General features: G+C 41.7%; 1 protein-coding gene across 1 annotated transcript in view; it reads left to right on the forward strand.

The window, feature by feature from the left end:
- The first annotated feature begins 9,649 nt into the window (after window positions 1–9,649).
- The window catches only part of LOC106637909 (cytotoxic granule associated RNA binding protein TIA1), a 539,236-nt gene continuing 529,965 nt past the window's right edge, over window positions 9,650–18,920 (forward strand). Inside the window, exon 1 of the mRNA XM_089594255.1 lies at window positions 9,650–9,958. Within this exon, the coding sequence (XP_089450381.1) occupies window positions 9,650–9,958 (309 nt within the window). The remainder of the gene's footprint in view (window positions 9,959–18,920) is intronic.

Below are 18,920 nucleotides of genomic sequence, written 5' to 3' on the forward strand. Positions count from 1 at the left end.
CTTGATGTAAAGGTAAATTACGAATGTTTTCTTCAAAAATTAGATGTTCAATTTATAGTTGTACCACATGACCGTGAGAATTTAATCTTATCAACCTGAACGATATTTGGCAATTTAGGTGCGTTATTTTGGAATATTTAAACACACGTGCCTCTCTCGCGTCCTAACCAATCACAATCATTGTTTTATTGCTTTTGTTGAAGCAATTACGGTATGACAATCATATGACATAAACTTTAAACAAACAACTAGATTGTAAACGAAAAAGCTTTGTCACATGACCTATAAATCTTACTTTGATGATGGGAAAAACTCGATTTTACGTTTCGTTATTTTTAATTTTTTTTTTCCGTGAGTGTACTCACGAACGCAAAACAGCCCTTTACATAAATATTTTTTTTTATCAAAGATTTGATTGGGAAATTTTTAAAAACCATCGATTATCAGTTAAACGTGTTTGAAAAATTTTCTCTTGGTTTTACAATTAGATTAATTCATGATACAGCCAATCACATTCAGTTTAAGAATGTGAATTCCGTTTGGAAAAATGTATCTTGTCTTTGTCCCCATCACATAACTCCAACTGGGGAGACCACACGTCAGATTTTTTAACTAGAAAAAAGAGACGATGCGAGTTTAAACTCAGAAATGAGATCACATTGTATTTCTCAAATTTAAAAATAAAATATTACGTGTTGTTTTCATGAAGGTGGTAAATTAAAAGATGTATAAATAGTTACATTCCAGAATTAATAAAGTAATCAGCACAAAATGATGATACAAAGTCGAAGCTGGCGTTTAAATTAAAAAAAAAAACCTGCCCGATCATAGCACTCCGCGCCTTTTTATCCCCACTTTTTTCAGCTGAAACTGCACGAGTATAGCAGCAGGGGAGGAGACCGGCTCATCCGACCAATCGAAATTCGCATAATTGCAGGAAACACCGTACAGGCGCAGTGGACGCGGTGTGCACACGCATTTTATCGCATCCGATCGTAGCAGCGCCAGCGTTTCCCTTCCCCTCACTCGCGCAACGGCATCAGCAAAAGTCGCCGGGCGCGGAGAGAAATCAGCAGAAATTAGCATAGCCAATTTATGGCGCGCCTATAAATAACATGTTTATCGCTGTAATTTATATGCGCGTTTTGTTGTCAAAATCCCTCCCTCCCCCTCCAACCCTCCTCCTTCACAACCCTGACCCCATTATTCCGCCACGCGTGCAGTTACAACGGCTGCACATTGGTGAGCTTTGTGTGCACCCTGGCATTGTGCTACGTCGCCATACGCATGGAAAGAACATTGAATTTTCACCCAAAGCGATGTATCTTTGCAAAAGTGCCGCTGCTTTTCAACTTTTGTTTGTTCTTTGAGTCACTGAAGCAGGAGCTTTCGTATCAGATGGTGCGCGCAGGGGCTGAAGTTTTCCCGTCTTGTTTTCCGCACCATCAGGGATGATGGACGCTTATTTTTTTTCCCTGGTATGCTGGTAAAATACATATGGTGAAGCCTAGAAACTAGACGAGCCCTCGGCAGGGATTTAGTCGTGCTCTTGATAAACAGAAATCAGAAGCTGTAACTGTCTTAAAGTAGAGGCAGCCCAGTGACTTATTCTTTATTATTTTTCATTAACGTTTCAAACTGTAAAAATTAATCCTGATGTTTAAAAAAAAAAAAAAAAAGATTTACTGTACCAAAACGAGCTGACAATTAAGCAGAATTCAAAACTCATCACCAAGCATCGGACAATACCAGTTTAGTGGCATAACACCACCTACAACAACCAATAATACCCTATTCGTGATCCCACCTATCCCATTACACACAGGCATCAGCAAACCCTATGTATCCTTAAAAAAAAAAAAAAAAAAAAAAATATTCCACCTACATCAAAATTGCACCCAAAAAACCGAGCACCCAGTACCTTTGTTGGCGCGTCCACGCTCATTTTTTGTCCATCACGCCGACGATTAGTACATCCACCGCGTCGGGCTCGCACATCCATGTACCGACCCACGGATGGATGGGCTGTACGTACCTCACGCATCCGTACGATCCTTTGATCTTCTCTCTGAAAGTCAGCCAAACGATTTCGCGATTCCCCTGCCACCCTGTATGTCATGTCACGTAACTATAATCTACACTGCACATTGCAGAGAGATAGAGAGGAGCCCCAGCCTACGATATGCAGCCATTTGCATACATATAGGGTCATTATAAATATACAGCGGGAGTGCCGTTGTTGTTGTGGGTCTCCTCTTGCGCGCGTTAACTCGGCGCTTTCGGCATATATATATGTATATGCAGGCTACCTGTACACCATGGCTGACCAATTACGTTTCAGTTATCTCGAAAGCGTGCGTGAGTGTCTTTTTTGGGGACAAAAAAAGTACAAATCGCCTGGTTACTAGTTGCGAGTGTGTTTTTTTTTTTTTTTTTAGTTGTATTTCCGCGGTAGTCTCAGATAAACAAAAAAGGAGCTTGTCAATAAGGTGATAAAGTTTTTCCGCCAACGGTACAGTAAATAGAAACGTAAATTGAAAGACTTTGAACAAGTGTCCTCTAGAAGAGAGCACCTAGTCAGCCTTGAGAGATGGGCGGAGCTGAAACATCCCATGTATTTTTTTTTCAATACAAACTGTAGAGACCGACTGATAATGAGAAATATCAGTGATATCGCGTGAAAGAGTATCATACTTTTAAGCTGTTGGACCACGCTGCAGGTGATCGTTTTGACTAAATACACACGGGAAAACGTTACAATAGTAACGATAAGCCGAAGTTTTTAAAGTAAACAAACTTAATATATTCTCCCGTTGGTATTGTATAATCATAAATTCTGCTGTCGGATGGTTGAAAAGAAGACAGCGAAACAATTTCCCAAAGAGAAGGAAAAAAAAAAAAAAAAAAAAAAAAAAAAAAAAACCATGAATTTTATGGACCTTCTGTACGTGCGCGTGAAACAATAGAGCAGCGCTCCATCCCTCCTTTCCGATTCATAAAATTCGTCGCGTAACTTTTGATATACCAGAGAGGGAGTAAAGAAACCTCCCCCCTTTTTGGCTCCACCGATACGGTGACAAACAACCTTCGCGTTGTCACTGCCGAACGACACGACGTAATTTGCGAGCGAGCGATTTTTCGGCGCGATCGAAAAGGTGCACATCGAGTTACCCCAATCGCAAAAGAGAGTACAGCCAAAGATTAATTGTTGCTGTCATTCATGCGTCGGAACAAAACTTTACGACATGATATCTTTGCAGGACACAAAAATTATCCAACGACTATGTAAATAAATCCATGAAAAATATCCCACTAAATGCAAATTGCAAATTGAAAGTTGAATATCTCTGAAGCGGTAATCACCCGTACATCTCAAAGTCTTTGTAACTCAATCACCTTTTTCGTAAATAACCCTTTCGGGGTTCCTGTTTTCAGACCGATTCAACTCCAGACTTGGCGAAGCTCGATCAAATGCACCGAAGCCAAAACCAATCGGTTCCTGGACATACTCATCATCTTCATCGTGCGCTCTGTATTAGATCCTCGCTCAAAAAAGGCGCCCAAGCTAGGAAAAAAAAAAAAAAAAAAAAAAAGTCTCGCGTATCTTTCCGTATCGCCACCCTGTACCCTCCCCTCGGCACTTTGCCTTCTCCAACCCTGTCTCGCTTCGCGTTCCTCTGTACATCCACCCTTTCTCTCTCTCTCTCTCTCCCCGTCCACAGCAGTGAGCGAATGAACGAGCCGGCGCACCCTCCCACCCCTCGGCCGGTGTGTAACCCTCTCTCCCTCAGTCTCCCACTTTTATCCTTCCCTCGTCCTTGTCTATCTCATCCGAACCTTGCAAGCTCTCTGCCGGCGCCAGCGTCGCGATACACGGCGATACAGGGGAGAGGACCGACTGCTGCTGCGCCGAGCAACTCTCGCCCGGTGCACACCAGTTTGCCAAAGCACCGGCTTCGCCAACGGACGCTTATAAACGTGCGCGACTAGCCACCCCCTCGCTCTTGCCCCCCCCCCCGAATCGTCTGCTCTTGTTGTTCTTTTCTCCTCGAATTTTCGCGACAGCCTCCTTCTCCTCCTCCTTCGTCTTCGTCATCTTCGATCCCTTCCGTCTCGACACCTACGCGCACCCGGTGTTCAGCGCTAGCCCCCACCCCCCTTCGACAGCTTTCCTCCCCACTTCTGTTTGTGTTGTTACTCTCATCCCTTCCATTCCTCGGCGTGTACACAGAGGGGTAAACACGAGGTTCGCGTTCGCGCGTGCTTCTGTTGTGTCTATACACTTGGCGGCTGCGGACGCACGGCATATCGGTGAGTTTCGTGCCATACTGCTCGCGGTGACTAGCTGGACGTGTAGGTACATAGATACACACCACGTACACACGAGCAGTGCACGTCACGTACACGTTGGCACTGGCACTAAGCTCGAGTCCTTGCAAGCTCTCTTCCTTTATTTTCTTTTTCTTTTTTTTTTTTCCACACCAGAGGTTAAAAGTGCTATGCCAAGGGATGAAAATAAATAAGATGCACAAACAATTGAACAGAGAAAAGGTCCTTGCTGTTATCCTAGATGTCTCCGAGCTGGAATAAGTACATGAAGTGCTGCGCCCGAATGGCGGAGTGAGTGTCGCACAGAGCCAGGGTCTTGTTTCAGGCTGCGATTAAGATGTCCTTTCTTTCTTCAATCTCTCAAAGTGACATTTTGATCGCAAATCGGAGACACCAATGTGTGTGAGACAGTTTTGCTCTGTCATCACACTGATACACATACGCCTGGGTAACAAAATGTATATATCCTTGCATTTGCACAATCACGAATTAACTCGAGCATGTAACGAAGCTTCTAATCGGATCCACGCAATGCTTATTTGCTCTGTCGTGTCCAATGTTTCATCATGCTCGTTTGACCGAGGGTGCTTTTTGCGTGTCGGATAAAACTTTCGCGGTTTGTTGACGTACAATCAGGGTGGGTTTTGTACAGTCCACGGGTCGTTGCTTTACTAATCGATGAAAGTTTTTGAGGTAATATTGCCGCTTGTTTTTAGTTTTTTGAGCCTTTAATTTTTTTACGTGTTAAATAAATGAAAAAAAAAAATCAACAAAATGTAACAATACCTTTCTCTGTTACTTTAAGATAAATTATTGCCGATTTCTGAATTTCAATCACCGTTTTGAAGGCACTCTCGATCAATCAAATCGATTGAAGCCTTGTACTATTGATAGGCTGTAACGTCGAGTTGATCGATTTTGTTGGACAATTCTTTGAAATAATCAATATTTTTGACCCACCAGAGCAAAAGGGCACTGTTAAATACGAATAACAAATATTACTCAGAGTGTCTCCTAGTGTACTCGTTTGATTGAAAATAGTGGAAACGAAATTATTTACATCGTATTTTCTCTAAATTGAAATAAAAAAATGAGTATCGTACGGTAAGAATCACGCACAGAAAGATAGAAAAAGACTCGGCAAATCTTGAAAGGTGCATACGTGGTACACGTTTTTGCGAGTATAGTAGGCAAAGCAACAGCGGTATTTACGTCGACTCGAGCCACGTGAAGAAAAGCCGGGTGGGAGTACGTATCGTGTATACATGCACAGCCGCACCGAAGTCGAAACCGTCGGCCGAGAGACAACAAGGGGCTGACGGTGGTCGAGGTAGGGATGGATGGCAGGAGGGCTGGATGGTTACACACGCACACCCACCGAGCCACGTATACACGACGGCGGTGGACTCGCGGCGCGAAAGCTCCGCCGGTTTCCCGCGCGCGCAAAACCAACCGTGTACCGGTACACCACCCCCAACCCCCCTCACGCACACTAATCCACACACGTGCACGTATAAAAGGGTGCGTTATATAGACTCTCGTTGACGCAAGGAGCGAGCAACCCCCTGCTGCTGCTGTTGTTGTGTGTAGGGGAGTAGCAGGCTCCCCTCTTTCGTTCGCTCCCTCGGCCACCCTCTCTCTCTCTCTCTACTCGTCGTTCCGCGAAACGCACAACAGCAGCAGCAGCAGCAGCAGCAGCACCGAGAGTGCAGATACCAAGTGAGAGTGAAAGAGAGAAAGGCGGAAGTGCTAGTCAGTCGCCGAGCGACCTTCCGACATCACGGGTTGGCTTTCCCTCGCTCCCTTATTGTTATTGTTATCGTTGTTGTCCTTGTTCTTGTTGTTACTGTTATAATTATTATCATCATTATTACCATTGCCGATTTACCACCTTTTTTGTGCGTATTAATATTTTTACCAACGGGATGGATAAGTATATCGTATCGGTATAGCTGTCGCGCGAAGCGTGCCCCGTCACTTTGAAAACTCCAGGTCCCGAAAAACCTTTGCCGATTTCTCGTGCGCTCGGTCCCTCCGTTTGTTTACTTTTATACCTTCCGGTGTCGGTTTACGCCGATGCGAGTGCTAAGATTCACGCCGTTGAACTCGTTGTCCGCGCAGCCATCCGATCGGGTGCAAGGAACCATGGAACGCTCGGTCTGAGGGAATCGTCGGCGCGCGACGTTTACCGGTATGTGCTTTTTAGCCGAGATTTTTTTCAGTGTACTCGGTGTCCAGTGAATTGTCGTTTTGACGCTGTTTTTTCACTCACCGGTGAAAGAGAGCACTTTTGAACTAATACTTACTTCTGCTTCGAAGACGAAAAAGAAAGGAATTTCCGTACTCACGGTAGTAGACACTGACGTGGCTACTGCTGCTGCTGCTTAAAGAAAAGAAAAAAAAAAAAAAAAGTGAAGGTAAAGTTAATTCGATCGCCGTATCGTAAGGATAGTGCGCGTGTGCGTGTTGAATACAGTGATATTGTGCGTCGACGAGATATTTTGAGATTTGAATAAAAGTGTTGGTTTCCAGTATATTATTACCCTGTGGTTAACCCGATCCTGTGACTAAGAGGAGCAGCCATCATCCGCGCGGTTTGGCCGATTTGTCTTTGGAAAAGCGCGTATAATCGACCTCTCTCTCTACCAACTGCACTTGTCCAAGTACTTACCTAAAAGTTACACTTGCACGCGCAACCTTATTCCTGTGTATACGTACGTACACGTCGAACCGGAACAACCAGTAGAAACTGACCGAGTGCACGTCTGTTCATATAATTGCACGTACGTACATACATTACATTCTAACCTTACCACGATAGCTGACGTTTTCAAGTCACGAGGGTTTTCAAGTTTCATTGCGTTTCACTGCAAATAAGCTGTGCTCGTATATTTGCATACATATTATACAGTGGATACAGACGATTGTGTGGAAAACGAAGGTAGAACAAGAAAAGACATCACCTGGGAGTCTTTGGTTTGACCAATTGTATCGTAAAGGCAATCGTAACGAGCAGCTCGAGTTAAGGAAACCACTGGGACAAGAGAGTTTTTCCAGAGGGAAAGAGTCACCGGCCAGCTGGCCCACTACCTCTTGGGTTCGTCCGACGGTGTTCCGTGGACGAAAATCCAACGAGTCCCGTCGAGCGGCCGGTCCTCTGCTCCGAAGCTGGGTAGCGAAATCAGAGGCCGGCTTACGATCCGAGTAGCGGCTAAGCGGGCCAAAATCTCGTCCGTGGGGCCGAGCGAGCCAAAGGAGCTGGCCCGGAAGGTGCAGGTCCGGGGCCCGATTATCATAGACGCGCGCACCCTCAACGCCCAGCCGACTATCCTCGCCCACCAGCACCACCAGTCAACCCTCGGCGCAGGCTCGTCCGATCACCACCATCAACACCACCACCACCACCAGCCACAGCAGCAGCAGCAGCAGCTTCAAGTAGTCCATCACCATAATCATCAGCCGGAAGCAGCGGTCGCCGGTCCGGCTTCGTGGTGCGCTGCTTGCGTAGGCGGCGGTGTCGCTAAGCCCGAGAGTGGTGTCCTTGGGGTGGCGAGTTCGGGCCCCGGTCAAACCGGTGCCTCGTCGGCTCCCGTGGTTGGTTGCCTGCTCGGCGTTTATCCAGGCGGGGCCGTCAGTTGTCACTCAACGGGGCCGAGGGCCCCTCCTGCTGCCTCAGCTGCTGCCCCTTTGATCCACCACCACCACCACCAGCATCAGGCACCTGCTCAGCAGCAGGTCACAGTACCCCCGAGCGCCGGCTGTAGGGCCTGCTGCTGCCACCACCAGCAGCCGGCTGCCACCGCGGTACAGCTCACCAGCCAACGGGGCGGCATATCGTTGAGGGTTGCGAGGGTGGCGTCCACCACCTCCGTCCGGGCCGCCCCCTACGCCCACTCCCAACATCAAGGCCTGGGAACAGAGTGCAGGTTACTTGCTTCTCCCTTTTTTTTTGTTTGCATGTCGACGTTTGGGATTTTTTCATGATTTTCAGGGAATCGACCTGTACTTTCTTTCTTTTTCCCTCCATACTGTCAAAAGAGGATTATTTTGTGCATTGCAATTTGTCGGAACAAAGCAAATTTGATGATTGTCATTTTATTCTCTCGTAGAATGAAATACATTAAATTAGACTATTTACTTCATGTTTATCTCTCTTTTTGTTGTTGCAATCTTAAAAGTTAAATGTCACGTGATCACTTATTAAAAACGATGATGGATTTGACTGGGTCTGCCCAGTATTTAGTCACGTGTGTTAAAACAAATTCTTGATTTGTTAGACAAACAAAAAAATTTTTTTCAATCTTTTCATGCCACGTGGTAGTTTTGGTGAGTTACACACAGTGTATGTGTACTATAATCTCTCATTCTTTATTAAATGAGGTGGGCTTTTTCATTTACTTCAGCGTGACTACTTTGCAATTCACATTAAAAAAGCAACCTAAAATTAGACTTAGCACATTACGAGCATAACTAATTCCGTTATTAAAATATTAATATCACAAATGTACCTGTACACACACAACAGAGGACAAATTAAAGTATAAAAGTTATGGAGTCTCGTGTCTTTAGTTCATACGGTGGTTTTATAAAAGTAGAGCAAAAGTAAAAAATTTTATTTATGAAAAATTACATACTGATATACAAAAAGCTAATTGAGCCACGTAGATAATATAGTGATGGAAAAAATGGTTATTTAGGAATGATAAGTGTAGAGTTTTTTGGATCTGCCACTACCTTTTTATACCGTACTATTATTTGCTAATTTACATGAAAAAATTTTTAGTCAGTATGATTTATGACCAGTCATACACTCAAACTAATTATGTACTTATAAGACAACATCAAAGCAACAGTGTATTAAGTAAACAAGTTTTCACAAAATTTTTCAAAACTTGATAATATGTTTTTTTCGAGAAGGCACTGATAATCTTATTCAACTTAGAACTGAGGATTGACTTTGGAGGAAAAAAAAATCCCAAAACCTTTAAAATGTTAGCAAAAAAGCTCAAGTTCTTGCAATCACATATTGAAGTATTTCTAATTATCTTAATTACCAAAAACTGTATGATTTTTTTCTACTTGGCAACACCATTCTGTTAAAACTATTTTTCTACTACTACTATTTAAATAAAAGATGGTCATTAAAAATCCCAGATACATAAGAAGTTAGGAAGAAATAAACTAATGACAACAGATTAAATGTTTATAAGACAAAAATTTTTTATGAAAAAAAAAACAAAAAAAAAAAAACCATCCCAACAGGTGTAGGGAGGAAACGGGCGCAGTGGGTGGAGGTGGTGCGCACATCCTTGGCAGCCCGATGCTTTTTGTACCGTTCACGGTGCCCTCGTTCCCGGCCACCCATCAGCAGCAGCAACAACACCAGCCGACGAGCCAACAGCACCAGGTAGCCCCGCAAAGCCATCACCACCACCACCACCACCACCAGCAGCTCCACCAACCACCGCCACCACCACCGGCCGGAGCCCAAAGCCAGATAGTTCAGCAGCAGCCCCCGCCCCCACCCCAGCTCAACCACCTGAACCACCAGGGCACCCCGACCACCAATCAGCCGACCATTCACAGCACCAGTTGTTCGCCCCAGCAGCAAGCTACGACACCCAATAAGGTTAGTCCTCGCAGTTAATGTTGCGCTCATATACTCGCATATACGCATGTGGTTACGTACGTGCTAAATAATTTGGCAGTGCGTCAACAGTGGACCGAACGAAATTAAGGAATTAAAACTGTTGCTGCTCGTGGTGCCTCACGTCGAACAATTATTTTCCAAAGTCACGTGAAAGATATTCTTTTTTCGTATTTACGCGCAATTTAACACATTTCTCAAGTTTTTTAACAATAATGAGTTTCATCATTGTTTTGGAATTAGAATTGAGCTTTTCATTTACTTATTATTAAGTGATTCCCAAGAAAAATCGTAATTAGCGTAGAAGCTGCTGTATTATATTTTCCAGATGGGCTTAAAATTTCAGTGACAATTTTATTTTTTAGAAATAAAAAAAAAAAAACAATTCACAGTCATGATCATACATATAGGTGCCTGTCCTTATCCACCGGGGGTTTAACAGCGTAAACATTGAAAATCAATTTCGCCTTATCTAAATCGGAATCGCCTCGAGTGTGTACCCATATATTACATCATCCATATGATTTTTTTAGCGACTGCAGGGAGACGTGAAAGGAAAATGGGATTTTAATACGAAGACGTCGATGGCGCGCTACGGTATGTGTGAATCCACGGGCCAAGGGGGCAGTAAATCTCAAACTGGGGGGGAAATAGGTCAGGCATGGTTTCGAATACATTTGAGTAATGTAGTGTATTTGTCCTTTCACCGTGTACACACATGCGTAGCGTTTACGTGGTGTGTTCGTAGGATGAAATGTATTGTTCTGACATGCGTGGGATATCGATTCATCAACGAGGCAACTTAGCTTGGGTCAACTTTTCAGGAAACGCACACTCGATAGTTGACAATCGAGGGGACTGCAGCTCTTAATAGGAATCAATATTGATACTGGCATTGTCCAGATATAGTACCCTTAGCCAATACAAATTTACGCTGATGTTACGTTGTGGTTAAAAACATCCATCAAGGTGTACCATACTGGAGAGTTTTAATTAAATAAGTTTTTGCTCTCTTCCAACATTGCATAAATATTTCGAAAATTCGCGTTACCATCGCGTATAATTAATGTGGGCATGTTTTGAATACGAATATTTCATATTAACTTGGGTGTGCGTGTGTGCGTGTGCAGACGATAAATTAATTTGATAAATAACAGGGTGCGAAAGCAAATTTGATATCAACATTCATTCAATAATAAAAGCAAGAGCACGCTCACGTGAATGATATATAATAGTCAAAGGTAGCGTAAGACAAAGTTACACGAGTTTGAATTTCATAAAAGCTTTCCAGTCGAGGAGACTTTTTAATATTTACGTAAAAATAAATAAAGGTTTTTATGGGTAAAAATAAAATTGCGTGGGCATTCATAGTAATAGCGTAGATTTTATTTTTCTATGAATTTAATTAATCCAAGGTTCAAGCTTTCATCAAAATCTTATAAAAATCAGCCAAAACATCTGCGAATCAAAAAAAAAGGTTACACAATTTTATTGAGAATAATTTTAAAATAGATAAAACTCTGACTGCTTGCTTATTTTTTTTTCTACACTTTTATTTAACTCGTACTGTCTGGCTGCATGTCAGTGGCTGTGTAGGCGGGATTTTCGATGGATTTAGATTAGTTAGAAACGATTCTTTTGTAGTAATTTTTGTTACAGATGGTAATATTATGTAGACATCAAATTTCATTTTGTTTATTAACTTCTTTAAAACAAAAAAATGACAAATTTTAAGTATGGAGCTTGTTAGTTTTCGTTATTTTTTTCGTCGGTCTGACGTTACTCGTCTGTTTCTACTCAATTTTCTTTTTGCTTATTAACTTCGTGAAAATAAAAAAATGACAGATTACAAGTAGAGATCAAATTAGTTTCCGACAACTTTTTCGTCCGTCTGACGTTACTCGTCTGTTTCTACTTCATGTTCTTTTTGTTTATATATTTTTTTAAAACAAAAATAACAAATTTCAAGTATAAATCAAGTGAGTTTGTGTTAATTTTTTTGTCCGCCTGATGTTACTCGTCTGTTTATACTCAATTTTCTTGTTGTTTATTTACTTCTTTAAAATAAGACATGATAGATTTTGTAACAGATCACTATAGTTTGAGCCCATTTCTTCGTATGTCTGACGTTACTCATCTGTTTCTACTTAATTTTCTTATTCTTTATTTACTTTTTTAAAATAAAAAATGACAGATTTCACGTACGAATCATGTTAGTTAGCGCTAATTATTTCGTCCGTCTAACATTACTCGTCTGTTTCTACTTAATTTTTTTTGTTTATTTACTTTTTTAAAATAAAAAAATGACAGATTACAAATAGAGACCAAGTTAGTTTGCGTCAATTTTTTCAGCCGTCTGGCGTTACTTGGCTGTTTCTACTGAATTCTCTGGATGACGATCTCGTACAGGTAAGGAGTCGAATATCCTGTAGAATGTGTTCACTGAAAAGTATAAAACAAGATTTAAAAAATTATAAAATGACACTATTACCTATAATCCAAAAAGTAGAGAACGATTTCTTTTGTGAAGACGTACTTTTATTAAGCTTTATTTGAATTCATAATCAATAAAGTCTGCAAACTTGTACGGTCACATTGGAATTTGTGTTCATCTGCACGAACACTGCATCCATAAGAAGAAAAAAAAAGCATCTCCAGCAACCAACCCTGTGATCCTCTCCGAATCTACATCCATACGCATCTCGATATCCTTACGACAACACGACCCCGGCAAAAAACACAACACCCTCGCACGAGAGCTCTCTCTCTTTGGCCCCTTCCTCTATATTCATCGATCCCAACCCCCTGCCATCCCCGCGCAACCCTGCCCTCGAAATTCTTTCATTCCATCCGAGAAATAACAATCCCTCTAGCCCTATTCTGGCACGCGCGCTCCCATACACACACGAAATTCCAAACTTCACGCCTTTTTGTTTTCCCCCTCTTTCCCCACTCGAGCGCACGCATTATACGCATCATCCCCTTTTACGGAGGATTGTAAATGTATACTCGTTCTGGCCAGGGCTCAAGTCAATTTTCTTTAGCGAGCCATAACTCGCGGGAGGAAGATACGCGAAACTACCGCGAAGGCAGGCCGCTCGGCGCGTACAAGTTTGTGTACGTGTATCCACCCGAGGCTTAATTTTTAGCAGCCGCCAACTGTCCAAAGCTCCTTGGCCACTTCTTGGCATCGGAATGGGCGAGGGAAGACACATAGGCGCCCCCCCCCCTTTTTTTTTGTATTTCGTCCCACGGAGTTATCAATTATCCGGGGAGACTGCTGCGAAACAGAGAAAAAGAGAGAGGGAAAGACGTCGGTGCTGAAGCAGACGGGGGAACGTGGTGGCGTTGAAAAAAAATTACGCTCGAGTAATTTAAGGGAGGAAAAGTGCAAGGGCAGAGGCGCACGCGCCGCTAGAGTTAAAGTGGACTGCTCGTTAGGACCGCTGTTTTTTTTTTTTTTTTTTTTTTTCACTCACGCGGTTGGTGCTTTGAAGTTTTAAAGCTGCCCTGTGCGCGCTTGTCCTCGGGCTTGGGTTTCGGTGTGCTTTTGTCGTTTCTTTTTTTTTTTTTTCCTTTTTTTTTCTTTTTTTTTCTTTTTTGTTTATTTAAGGCTTCCCCTCAAAAAGTGAGTGGCTGGAATAATAGGAGCGTTTACCTCTGTATGTTTTGTTTTGACTTTTTGTAGTAGTGGGTTTTTTTATCAACCCCATTAAATTTAGTTAGGTTGGTAATTTTGAAGAATTTAATGATCGCGAGAGATGATATAATTTTCATTAACGGTCACTAATTTTAAGAAAAATGTATTCTCGAACATACCTGAAATGGCCGTCGTTTCAAAAGCTATCCAGCAACACGTAGAAATTAGGATAGATTTTAGCGAGTTGAGAAACACAAAATGAAAGTCTTTTTTTGTCAATTTGAGTGGAAAAAAGTGTCAAAATAAGCAAGCTTATCTAGACTCTCGGGTGTACAACGAGTAAAGAACATAAGCACAGAGTGAGGGTATAAATCAGGGATGAGCTTTGGATACACTTTAATTCTGGCTGTTCGGAAAATGTTACTGTTGTGCCTACAAGCGAGACGACGGAGAGTCGGAAAGGAGAAAGAGACACAGCCGTGCTCTCGCGAGACTTCGAAAGTAGCTCAGCTAACTTTATTAATTAAAGGCTGTTAGTTCCGCTTGCTTCGATACAAGAGTGTTCCCTTGATAGATAGATCTAGATGGCGGAGCGGGGGGGGGGGGGGGGTAGCAAGAGCTCATTTGGGTGAGCCTTGATTTTCATCATTATTTGTTACATTTTTCGTAATTAAAATACCGTGCTTCCCTCGTCTTCTTCTCGCATTGCTTTGAGTGGGTATGTTTGTCAACTAAAAAGTTTGTGCGCTTTAACTGTGAGCAACGGGAGGGAACTTGGAAAATTTTTTATCATTTTTCGCATCCGAGAGCATCGCGTGGGCTGCATCGGTAATGCCGTTGAGGTTGACCTGATCCTTTTTTTTCTTCTTCTTGTAACTCGAACTTTAAATTTTATTTGCATGGATAAGACGATGTCCTTTGAAGAAAGTTAACGAAAAAAATTAAATAAATTACATTTTTCGATAACTTATGATCCATTACTAACAATTTTTTAAGGCTTATACGCTAACAATACCTAAATAAATGTTTGTCAGAATTAACAATCGAATTATTAACAATTACTTGTTGGTTTATTTTTCTGTTTAAATTTTTCTTATTCATTACGTACATTTGGGATTTTATATATGAAAATTCTTTTAGATGCGGTGAATAGATTACCTGAAATAACAAATACGCAAAATTTGAAGGACGTGGATTTTAGACTGTTTACATAGGAAAAAAATGTATAAGATCAAGGATAATTATTCGTTTATATTGTATTAAACACATGTAATTGAAAAAATATTTATTTATCAGAGTAATGAATTTGGCTCTATTTAAAGAAAAGTACTCCTTGAACAGGCTCTTTCTTTAATTCAATAGTTCTAGCAAATTTGATGTATTGGAGAAAGAAACGAAAACTTTGTTAATATGCTCTCATTGAAAACACGTGATCAGCTTCGCTCGATCAACTAGATCACAGATGCATCAGACTTCAGTCGCATGTGACGAGGAAAAAGTCCCTTGCTGCTGTTGCTCCGGTTACTCCTGCTGCCCCACCAGGCGACTTGGAAATTAGCACCCGACAATTAAAGTCTTGGCCTAACGAGTCTCATAATTACAAAACTACCGTTGCATCGCAGTTATGAGAACATTCATGAACATGGTACATGGTTGAAGTAAAAGCAAACAAATAGCTGTGAGGGAGTGCACGGATGTATAATTAGAAATAAAAAATTACCTTCGCCTGCGTTCAAGAGAACGAAAGAGTGAAAGGGAGTTGAAGGGGGGGAGGGACGCGGAGGGTAGACAGCAAAATCTTTGCAATATGTCAGAGTAAGAGAGAGACGGGGGAGTGCATGCCCGAAGGGGTTCCCGAGCGAGCGCAAAAGAGCGCACGCGAAAAGCCGCTAGTACCTATACGACGGGGTGGTGAGGGAGGGGGTGGTAGTATATGGTACACAGAAGGGCAGGCGAGAGATCAAAGCGCTGGGGAGATGATTTCATTAGATCCGCGCTACTACTCGTCTGCTTCGTTGAAATGTAAAAAGATTGCAGCTGGCACTCTTTTTCTTTCTCCTCAGCCCTTCTCCGGCCTGCTCTACACTCTGCGAGTCTTTCTCTCCCACTTTTTTTTTCCTCAAAATACACCTACGCTCTATTCATTCGGAGGACCTGTCTACTTTTTTCCTGTTTTTTGCAGCTTTTATACCTGTATTTTTTTTTTTTTTTTTTTTTTTTAATTATACTTCTACCTTCTCTGTCTTCGTGGTTACGCAAGTTTTATTTTTTGTGCTTTGACGTTGATTTCTTACAAAATTTTTTCATTTTTGTGGAATATTTTACATGCAAGGTATATGTTGGAAGAAAAGATTCGTAGGTTTCGTGTGATTTTTGGACCCTTTTTAAGAAATGAAAATTTAATCTTGGATTTTTTTAAAAGTTTTGATGTCTGTAGAGGTTATTACTATTATGTACTAGAGCAGGTATCTTAAAGTTTAAAGTAAAGAAAAATGTAAACGTTGCCTATAATAAATAATCAGAACACATGCAGTATTTGGATAAATTTTTCACTAAAGCAAGAAAAAGCTTTTTCACCCGATTTTCCACGTAATATAAAATTCCAACGTTGTATCAAATTTTATTGCAATTTTTTGCTGACAAGTTTGTGGTTAACGAAATTTCGATAATATTCGACAGCACGAGAAATTTATAGATTAAGAAATTGAATTTTTCAGTTTTCAAAGCTCTATTGAAAAAAACTCACCAAATTGAAAAAAATAATATTAAACTTGAAAGAGAAAAAGAAAAAAAAAAAAACGCCCAAAAAAGGTAAATACTTAAATTTTTTCTGTCGTACAATATTGTATCACCGCAGGAGCGGGGGCAGTACAGCAAAACCACACGAAAAATCCAATACCCTTACTGCGAATCGCGAAAATCGCCTGCTTCCTTTCGGCGAAAGAATCCCTCCCTCACTTCTGAAAAAGAGGAAAAAAAGGATATTTCTGTGTTGTCGCCGCCTTTTAATATTTCATTACATTACGGTGTCTCCGAGTCTGGCAAAGCCAAAAAAAAAAAAAAAAAAAACACACACTCTGGACGAAAAGGAAAGAAAAAAAGAGAAAACGCACGTACACCAAACACCGAAGAGCGAGAAAAATAAAAAAAAACACCTTGCCTCGTTCTCTCTCGCAGCTCTCTTCTATCCTTCCACTCTCGCTCTCTATCTTTTTTTTTTTTTTTCTTTCTCACGGAAAGGCCAAAGAATATTATTAGTCCAAGCTGCCGCTGCTATTGTCGAAATAAGCTTTTCTCGCGCCCCGGATATTCTCAATACCGAGGGCGGGCTAAGGCCGCCGGCGAAGACTAAGGGAAAAAATCCGAGCGCGCGCGAGAATCCACCAAGATGGAATAGATTCGTTTTGCTTCCCTTGCTTCTTCTTCTTCTTCTCCTTCTTTCCCCCTCCCTTACATACCGGATTTCGTATTTTCTTATTCAAAGGTGAAATGCGATTTTGCCGAGGCGCCCTGGTGCTACTGCAGCCGCGACAAAGGCATTGGCATTTTTTTTTTTTTTTTTTTTTTTTTTTTTTGTCATTCTTTGATCCTTTTATTTCTGTTTTGCCGAGCGCGATTGGATCTCCCGTGAGGTGCAGTATTGCTGCTCGATGCTTCGGGATTGCTGGAAAAGATGATGGATGAAATGGGGCGCGGATGATGCTCGATTCATGAAAATTCACGACAAGCTTTACTCTGTTTCCTTTGAGACAGCTGAGCCTACACGCATTTTTATACTCTGTTTTTAAAAATACGTTTTTTTTTATTCAATGAAGACGCATTCAAATAACAGTATTCAATATTCCTGTAGTGTTAACAACACTGCACGCTTTACGATTGATATTGAATTTTTTTTTTTTTTTTCCAACGACTAGTCACTGATGACGTCTTCCGTATGAAACTAGTGTAATAATTTCCAATCATTGAGATTTAGAAGGTAGTGAAAACCACGTTTGAGTTGGTATTCCTATGGGTTTTGAATAAATTATACTCCTAAGATTAGAAGAACAATGACCATTTTTTGTGAGTCTCCACAGGACACAGCAGACATGCGTGGCAACTATGAAAACCACAAGCAAGGGCATGACAAAACGACTACAGGTGGTCCGACGAAAAATTTGCCCGGTGCGGACAGCGAAGATAAAAAAACAAAACAGGTAGAGAGCGGCGAACGCGTTGCAAAAGGGGTGCGCTTGTGACGCTAAATTTTTTTACAAATGAGCGTCTCCCACCTGCCGTGCAGTGTTGCTAGGGCCAAAAAGAAAAAAAAATATAAAAGTCACCAGACAGACCGCAACGAGCCACGTGCTTATATTTAAAGAGCTGGTGTGCGAAAAGATAGTAGGCTAACGCGTAAAGCTACCAACACGACTTCCACTGCAGTGGGCTCCTTTTATATTTCGTTTTTTCTTCCTCTCCCTTTTTTTGGGGGATTTTTTTGCCTGTTTGTTCTCTTTAGTTTGAATTACGAGCAGCGTTGTTTTAAATTGGGACTTTGTTCACAGTAGCTACGGTTGCAGGAAACTAGCTTCACAATCTGGTTTCTTCACAAGCCATGGCGTGACAAATTATAGAGAAATTCATGCCTTGGTTATTTAATTTTAATTAGTACTGAGATAAGGTATATGTACATGCCGTCTATCACCGTCCAATCCTTGTTTACAGCCACATACTTTGAGGCGGAACTTTCAATGGAAAACGACGCAGACAAGTTTTCACGAGACAGAGACCACAGAAAGAGATTACAAGCTAGCTCTTCTCTGTATATCAACAGCTATATTGTTGTAATATCGTAAAATTCGCAATTCTTGAGAAAAAACGACTCCCGACTGAGCCGATAAAAAATGCAACAAACGCCGTATAAATCGAGTGATTAATTCTCACATGGCAAAAATAGCTACGAGTGAGGGTGTGCACGTGCGTATGGGTACGCGCACCTAAATTCTTCTCCCTTTTGGCAGGGACGCGCCCACACACATGATAAGAATGGAATGTGGTGGAGCACGCTCGCAAACAAATAGAGATCATACGGGCCGCGTAAAACAAATGTCAAGCATTTGCATTTAGCAGTCTGCCTGGCATGCGGGGAAAGAAAGGGCGAGCCCCTCTCCCACCCTCTCTTATTCTCTGTATGTGTGTTTTACTTGTAGCTATACTCTGGAGAGCTTTGTTTCTTTTATCTCGCCGTCGTTTATCTTTTTCTGTACTTATAACAAAAATTTTTTTTTGTGCTTAATTTTATTACCAAAACCGTGAAGTTAACAT

The sequence above is a fragment of the Copidosoma floridanum genome, unplaced genomic scaffold (genome assembly GCF_036245765.1).
Source record: "Copidosoma floridanum isolate Cflo_tuat_1 unplaced genomic scaffold, Cflo_Japanese_pri ptg000021l, whole genome shotgun sequence".
Lineage (NCBI taxonomy): Eukaryota > Metazoa > Arthropoda > Insecta > Hymenoptera > Encyrtidae > Copidosoma > Copidosoma floridanum.